General features: G+C 36.5%; 1 protein-coding gene across 1 annotated transcript; it reads right to left on the reverse strand.

Annotated features, from left to right (window-relative positions):
- Window positions 1–1482: 1482 nt before the first annotated feature.
- On the reverse strand, window positions 1483–2906 carry LOC104891924 (VQ motif-containing protein 9). The gene has a single exon (XM_010677715.4). The coding sequence runs from the start codon at window positions 2665–2667 to the stop codon at window positions 1828–1830; it is 840 nt and encodes a 279-aa protein (XP_010676017.3). The 5' UTR covers window positions 2668–2906; the 3' UTR covers window positions 1483–1827.
- Between the last annotated feature and the right edge of the window lie 5101 nt (window positions 2907–8007).

Raw genomic sequence — 8007 nt, forward strand, 5'->3', positions numbered from 1 at the left:
GAGATATCTGAACATTATGAGGACCAAGGTGTAATTTATGAGTCAGGTGTCAAAGTAGCCTATTGCTGATGCCACACTTGTGAAAGAGAGAAACAATCAACGGTTAGATGTATACATCAAACATGACAAAAGGACCAAAGGCAGCTTAGATCAGCAGAGGATTAATATCTTGTTAACATTAGCTGTATCAAACCATAAAGCATAGTACCAAACACTACAAAAGATGCATGCCGCACAGGCAACTCAAGTAATTGACAAAAAAGACTACTCTTTCCCTACAACAATTTTGAAGTCTTAACATATTCAGAACACCAAAGAAAAATTCACACTGAGCAGCACAACAACATAACATCAAGTCTCTTGATGATGCAACTTGACATTAATAAAGCTTCAAAAATGGGGACTGGGAATAAAAATTTAAGCATAGATACAGGAATATGCATACTCAACTGCAGAAAGAAGTATGCATCATGGGATATAAACAATTGCTCAGCATACTCAACCATGTTCCTCTGATACTAAAGCCATGCAGCATCATAAATGATTACTACCACCACTCTGCCTAAGGAACCCTCCCCCCTCCCTTTATCAAGGTCCAGGTAGACACTTTATCTCATCCTTTGCTATTGTCATGCTAAACCAATATATTTCTTTAGGTGCATGACTGCAAGAGAGGGTGTCCCCGCTTCAAATGCAACCAATTATTGGCAAGTTAAAAAAAGACTAATAAGATCTAAATATGTTTCATCATAGTTGATGATAGAGTGTTTTTTTATGTTTTCTCAAGTAGGTAATACCTAGAGAAAAGACAAATAAAATTGAAGAATTCAACTGAATAATTGCTTCCAAATCACTCCAATCTTGCAACGTAGCGAAATGGTCATACATAGCATCTTCTACAGTAGGAGTTGTATATCCATATAGTTGATGCTACTAAAATAGGATGACATCAAACTTTCTGACTATGAGGATACCAAGTGCTAAAAAGCCAAATCCAACAACCACATCTCCTAACGGTATTAGCTAGGCGACCTCCCAACTGATCATAGGTGAACTTCCAGTAATAATCCAACCATCAACACCCCCCCCCCCCCCCCCCAAAAAAAAAAAAGAAGAGTGGATTATACTGATTAAGAGCACAGAGAACTTCAAACACCAGCTACACCGCACACAAGACCATGTCAACAATTTCTACGTGCACTCGAATCCAGCCATCATAGACGAATCAGTTTTCCAAAACATCAAAACCCTTTTATAGTCAATTTCATAGTAGGTTAGAAATTTTAAGGTATGATACTGATCAACATGTCAAAAGTTTAATCAAAACACTAGCTATCAAATTCACAAATGAACCGCGAAATCAAATAAGATGAAATCTTTTCACCATGAATTCCCCAACCATTGACTTACTACATATCAGCTAAAAACATTTCCAACACTAAAAAAAATATAATCTTCAAACTTGTATAAGTTCAAATAAAATCCAGAAAACAACCAATTTGCAATATATAATCCAAGAAAACTCATTACATTCAACACTAACATAAAAACTATAGTCAGTTCTCTATCCATTAACAACTAAAATATCAACTTTCTCTCTCTGTCTCTCTTTCTCTACTCCATATACATCATCATCCATCAATATGCACAGTTCCACATCCCTAATTCATCAAAAACACCAAAACTCTAATCCTATAAACTTTTCTACCACTTCTGTCTTGATACATTTCTGCTAATCATCATATTAAAAAAAACAATATAATATACTATAAATTAATCCTGAAACTATAGATATTTCCTATGAATTTTACCTTGTTGATGATGAGGTCACAAATCCCTCCATTTAGGGCTAGAAACTCCAGGAACAGTAGGCGAAATCGGCAATGGCGGAAACCCTAACGGACCATTTCCAGTTGGCGAAAACATCAAATTAGGATAATTAATCGGACATGGCGATTTCGGAGACGGTAAAAATCCAAACGAACTTAACCCAGGATCATTCAATGTCGTAGTAGCAGTAGAAGTAGTAGTTGTCGGAGGAGGAGGTGGCAACATCTGAGGCGTCCGATAATGAGAAGCATCAACGGCGGAGATAGAGTTGTGGAGGAATCTCATGTAAGCTGAGATGGGACTCTCAGCTGCCGCGTGGCAAGTAGGGAGTGGTGGAAGAGGAGAGAGAGGGTTGAGGTTAGGGTTAAGTAAAGGAGGAGGTCGGCTTGTTAGTTGAGAAAGTGGTGGAGGTCGTATGCGTTGGAGCCGTGAACTAGCCGGCTTCGGCGCGTGGATCGGCTGAGCCGGTGGTTGATGAGATGTAGCCGTGGCGTGAGCTGGTGAGCCGGTTAGTTTTTGGACAACGTCGCGGAAATCACTCTTGTTGATGTTGTAAACTGGAGGTTGTTGTTGTTGTTGAGGAGGTGGAGGTGGGTGAACCGGTGGTTCTGATGATGATGATGATGATGAGGGTTTTTTAAAAGTTGATGAACCGGCGACGTTGGAAGGTGGGATGTTTGGTTTAGAGATCTTGTGTGATAGTTTGTTTAGATGTCTTAGAAATTGATCTCTGTTGTTGTTGTTGGTGGTGGTGTTGGTGGTGTTGGTGGTGTTGTTGACGGCGTTAGTGGTGGTGGAGTTAGTATTGTTATCCGTTGTAGGAGGGATGGATTCCATTTTTTTGAATTAGAGATAATAAGGGATGAAGGTGGAGGGATTTTGTGCTTTGTGTTTAGAGCTTGGGAATTGTCGTTTTGGGGGAAGTGTGTGAGGGAGAGGAGGGAGGGTGGGAATATTTTCTTATCATTTGCAGAAATTTTTTTGGGGGGGATGATTGAGAGGTCGGTGGCGTAGGGACAAGAGGAGGAGAGATTTTATAGTAAAGTAGTGTTTGTCTGTAATTTATAGGGGATTCTGCTAACACTCATATTATTAGGTTATTATAGGATGTTTGATGATATCTGAAATTATCACCTTTTTTGGTTTACGATTAAACACATTGTTATAGTACCTGTTTGGCACTAGCGTTTGAAATAGTGGTTAGCGATTGGACAAGATTGAAATACTACTTAAAAAAATTATGAGTGTTTGGTAAGGTAGTGGTTGTAGTAGCGGGTAGCAGTTGGAGTAGATTATGAGCAGCGGTTGTTAAACGTTACTACAAGTAACGTTTGAAAGTTAAAGGTAGCGGTCTAGCAAATAAACACTATATAATAGCATAAGGTTGAATTATTAACCAATATTTTTTTAATTTTTTTTCCTTTAACTGTTTATTAATTGTTTTATTTTATGACATTTCAATGTTTGTTTTACAATAGCAGGGATGTACTTTAAATATTTCTTTTAAAGATAATATATTTTACAAGTATTTTAGTTAAACTGGTAACATAAATTTTTTGAGGGTTGAATATTTTGTAGATTTATACATTTATTTGAGCAGCTAAAAAGTCGTATACTCCTTTTTGTGTAACTTCTTTGAAAAAATAAATATTGAATTTAACTATTGACGAACATATGAAATTGTTTTAGTTCATTTCATATTAGAATAAACGTCATTTATTGTCTTTTACAATTCCAACAACTACTTTTGCCAAACACTTCTAATTAAACAACTAATTTAATCGCTGATCGCTGACAGCTACTAGTAGACAGCTAGCAGCTACCCCCAACAGCTACAGCTACTACAACTGCTAGTTTTGCCAAACATACATAGTGAAACAGGTTTGGCTAATGTTGCGGGTAATTATATTTTTCATTTACTTCCGAGATGTTACACATTTTATTTTAGAATACTTCAAATTAGATGTTAAATTTTTATTATGGGTAATAATATTGTATAATAATATTGGTTTGATCTAGCAGGTTGGTATACAATATTCTTCCTCAATGTTTGTTAGTTCTTGTTTGACTATATATAGAGCTACTAATTTCATTAGTTGTTTATCAATTATTACTTTTTATTGAAAGCATAATTATAATCTGTACCAGGTTGACATAGCATAAATAAATTGAGGAAGTTCACAATACAAGTTTTGATGCAATATATATATTATATATATGTATATATGTATGTATATATATATGTATATGTATATGTATATATATATGTATATGTATATATATATGTATATATATATATGTGTATATATATATATATGTGTATATATATATATATATTATTATATTATATATATATATATATATATATATTTTGGTACATAAAGAAAGTTAGGACACCCTTCTCTCAAGGGAGATTCCTAACGAATCCATAAGAACTAATTTATTTAACAAAGGTTCCGTAGAAATATCCACGTCTAGCGAAGCAGCAGAACTATTGTGACCTTTTTTTTGATAGATGGTCTGCTACCCGATTAGCTTCCCGGAAAATATGATTGATGGTGTAGAATCTAAACTGTCGAAGCAAATGCCGAATGTCATCAATTAGGGTTTGGATAGTCCAGGGGAAATTGTAATACCCTTGCAACACTCTTATAACTACTTGATTATCTCCTCAATATATAGATCTTGAATATGCTGCTGAATGCAAGTATCAATCCATTCTTAATCCCCAGGCTTCAGCAACGAGAGCTGAGGTTTGGCCAATCGATAAACTGAGCAGCCACAAGATGACCAGCGGAGTTGCGAATGACAACACCGGCAGCGGCTGAAGAGTCAATTACTGAGCCATCAAAGTTAAGCTTGAAGTAATTAGGAGGCGGAGGCTTCCAGCTAACTGTGATAGAAGTTGGGGGCCTGCAAGGAGGAAGTGAAGAGATAGTGAAGGAAAAATCCATCGTAGTTCGCGTAGTCCATTCCAAATACGAATGCCAAGCTCTGTAATAATTTCGATTTAAATTAAGCTCATTTTCCTTAAAGATAATTGAGTTGCGTTCCTTCCAAATACTCCACAAATTGTAGCAGAACAATTGTAAGGCCTGAGGGTAGGATCGGAGACTCATTAGGCATTTTTCAAGCTCTCGAGGCATTATATAACGGATTTTTGGTCGTAGATAATTTGATTTCCATTTGTCTGATTAAGAGGGCATGTGAAAAATAAGTGGTCAAGGTCTCATTATTAGCTTTACAAAGAGGGCAAAGAGCGTCATTAGTGATTTGACGATTAGCTAAATTGAATTTTAACGGCAAACCATTTTGTAAACATTGCCATAGAAAAATTTGTATTTTTGGTGCTATATTAATTTTCCATATCCAGTTAAAAGACCAAGGAATATTCTGAGGAGTAATTCCATGAGCGAGCCAGGTGGCTGTTTTAACAGAAAATTCTCCAGAGGTAGTAAGTCCCCAACAAGGCACATCGGCGGTGGGATGGCTAGGGATTAGGAATCCCCAAAATTAGGTGGATAATATTCGGTGGAACTAATTCATTAAGGAGGGAAACATTCCATTGCCTAGATGGAAGAATAACATTACTGACAGTAAGTTCCAGATTAGCAATAGACATGATTTGAAGATTTAGCATTTCAATAATGCTTTGATTAGCACACCAGTTATCACTCCAAAAATAAACATTTGTTCCAGTTCCAATTTTCCAACGTATTCCTTTCCTTAATAGCTCTCGGGATCGGAGAATGGACTTCCAAATATGAGAGTCTTTTGATTTAGCTTTATATTCAAAGAAGGAAGTTCCTAAGATATTTTTGGCGCATAAGATTTGGCCAGAGAGAGTGTTGGTCAGAAAGGATTCGCCATCCCATTTTAGCTAAGTATGCTTCATTTACATGGGCTGTTTTCCGAAAATTTAAACCACCATGTTTTTTTGGACGACAAATTTTTGACCATGCAATGAGGGATAGTCCTGAAGAGTTCGTTGATGAGCGCCAGAAAAACTTTCGGTTGATATTATCTATTGTAGAGCATATTTTCTTGGGTAGCTGAGTCGTTGCCATAAGATAGGCTTGGGAAGATTCTAGCTGACTCTGAATAAGTACTGATTTTCCAGCTTTCGAGAGAAAATGATTGTGCCAAGAATTAATTTTGTTGTCTACTTTTTGGATTAAGTGGTGGAAATCGCTAGGCATTGGCTTATAATTGGAGAATATAACGCCCAAATACCTTCCCAAAAAATCCTTTGGGTCATACTGAAAATTGCAGCAATCGATCTTCGTCTAGAATTCGGGACTTGTTTAGAAAACATGATCGATGATTTATGAAAATTCACTAACTGCCCTGAATTGAGGCAAAAAAAGTCTAGAATATTTTTGAGGCGATGAGCAGAATCTAGGTTAGCTTTACAAAATAATAAGCCGTCGTCTGCAAAGAATAGCCCTGGAATTATCTGAGCATGTGGAGCAAGTTTGATTCCAATTCCTGATTTTGAGTTTTGTGCTGCGAAATCCAGTTGTCGACAGAGGACATCCATACATAAAATGAAAAGATAAGGTGATAAAGGGTCACCCTGGCGAAGTCCTCGAGAGGGGTGAAAGACAGAATTTGTGTCTTGATTGATGACGAGTGAGTAGGAAACAGTCGAGATGCATTGTATAATCCATTTGATCCATTGTTGGTGAAAACCATAACTTTTAAGAGCATGGGCTAAAAATCCCATTCGATACGGTCATATGCTTTTTCCATATCTAATTTCAGGGCAAACCATCCCTTTCTACTTTTTGATTTGTTAAAGATATTCAGGATCTCTTGAACAATAAGTACATTATCATGTATAAGCCTTCCAGGAGTAAAGGCATTTTGAAATGGGCTAATAATTTTAACAGAATTGGCCGAAGGCGTTCTACCAAAAATTTTGAGATAATTTTATATAATGTGGTACATAAGCTGATAGGTCTGAATTGATTTGGCTTTTCAGGATTAGCTGTTTTCGGTATCAAAGTGATTAATGTATGATTAACACTACGCAAAAGGTGACCGTGATTGAAAAAATCATGTATGGCTTTGCAAATGTCAGGACCCACAATATCCCAATATTGTTGGAAGAATTTAGACCCATAACCATCTGATCCTGGGGATTTTGAGGGATCAATGCTAAAGATAGCGTCTCTAATTTCTTTGTCTGAAATAGAAGCTACTAAATGTGAATTATCTGTATCGGAGACTACAGGGGAGATGCAAGGCGTGGTTACATACCGCTGACACCGGTGGGCAGATTTAAATCGTTCTTGAAATTCTGATAAAAAAGCATATTGTATTTCAGTCGGGGAATCAACCCATTGATTCAAATGATTTTTAATACACAAAATGCGTTGACGTTTGAATTTAGCAGTAATCTTGGAGTGAAAAAATGCAGAGTTGCGATCTCCTTTTGTCAACCATTGTTTTCGAGAATACTTCCCCCAAAACTTTTGGGTGAATGTTAGAAGTCGTTCTCGTTGACGGACTAATCGTCCCAAGTGCTGCTCAATATCAGGATTGCTAGGAAACTGGAGTAATTGTTGTTGGACATTTACTAATCTACTATGATTCTGATCCAGTTTCTGTTGGACATGTCCAAAGTTTTTCCTTGCCCATAATTTCAATTCTTGTTTTATAAACTGAAGTTTTCGAGTGATATTATAGAAATGCGAACGTGAATGTTGTTGGTACCAATATTTGCAAATAATTTTTCTTGTATTGGGATCATTCGTCCATGCATTCTGAAATCGAAATCTGCTGGCTTATATTGTCTTTCTTGATTTGTAGTTAATATTATAGGTGCATGATCAGAGCAAGTGTAAGTATCATAATGGAGAAATGAATTTTGATATTTTGATGCCCATTGGGGAGAGACAAAACAACGATCAAGTTTTTCATATATATATTGGTCATTATGTTTTTTTCTCCAAGAGAAGACATTTGAAGGGCTGCAAACATCCTGAGCCTGACAAGAGAAAATGAAGTCTGAAAGAATTTGACTACGTGAATGGGTAGCACGATTCCCCCCCTCTTTTGTCACTAATTTGTAAGAGTTCATTGAAATCTCCAATAAGGCACCATGGAAGGTGAATACTAGAGAAAAATTCAGTTACGTCTGTCCAAAATGGAGCTTTATCCATGTTTTGGGCA

This window comes from Beta vulgaris, chromosome 1, assembly GCF_026745355.1.
Source record: "Beta vulgaris subsp. vulgaris cultivar EL10 chromosome 1, EL10.2, whole genome shotgun sequence".
NCBI lineage: Eukaryota > Viridiplantae > Streptophyta > Magnoliopsida > Caryophyllales > Amaranthaceae > Beta > Beta vulgaris.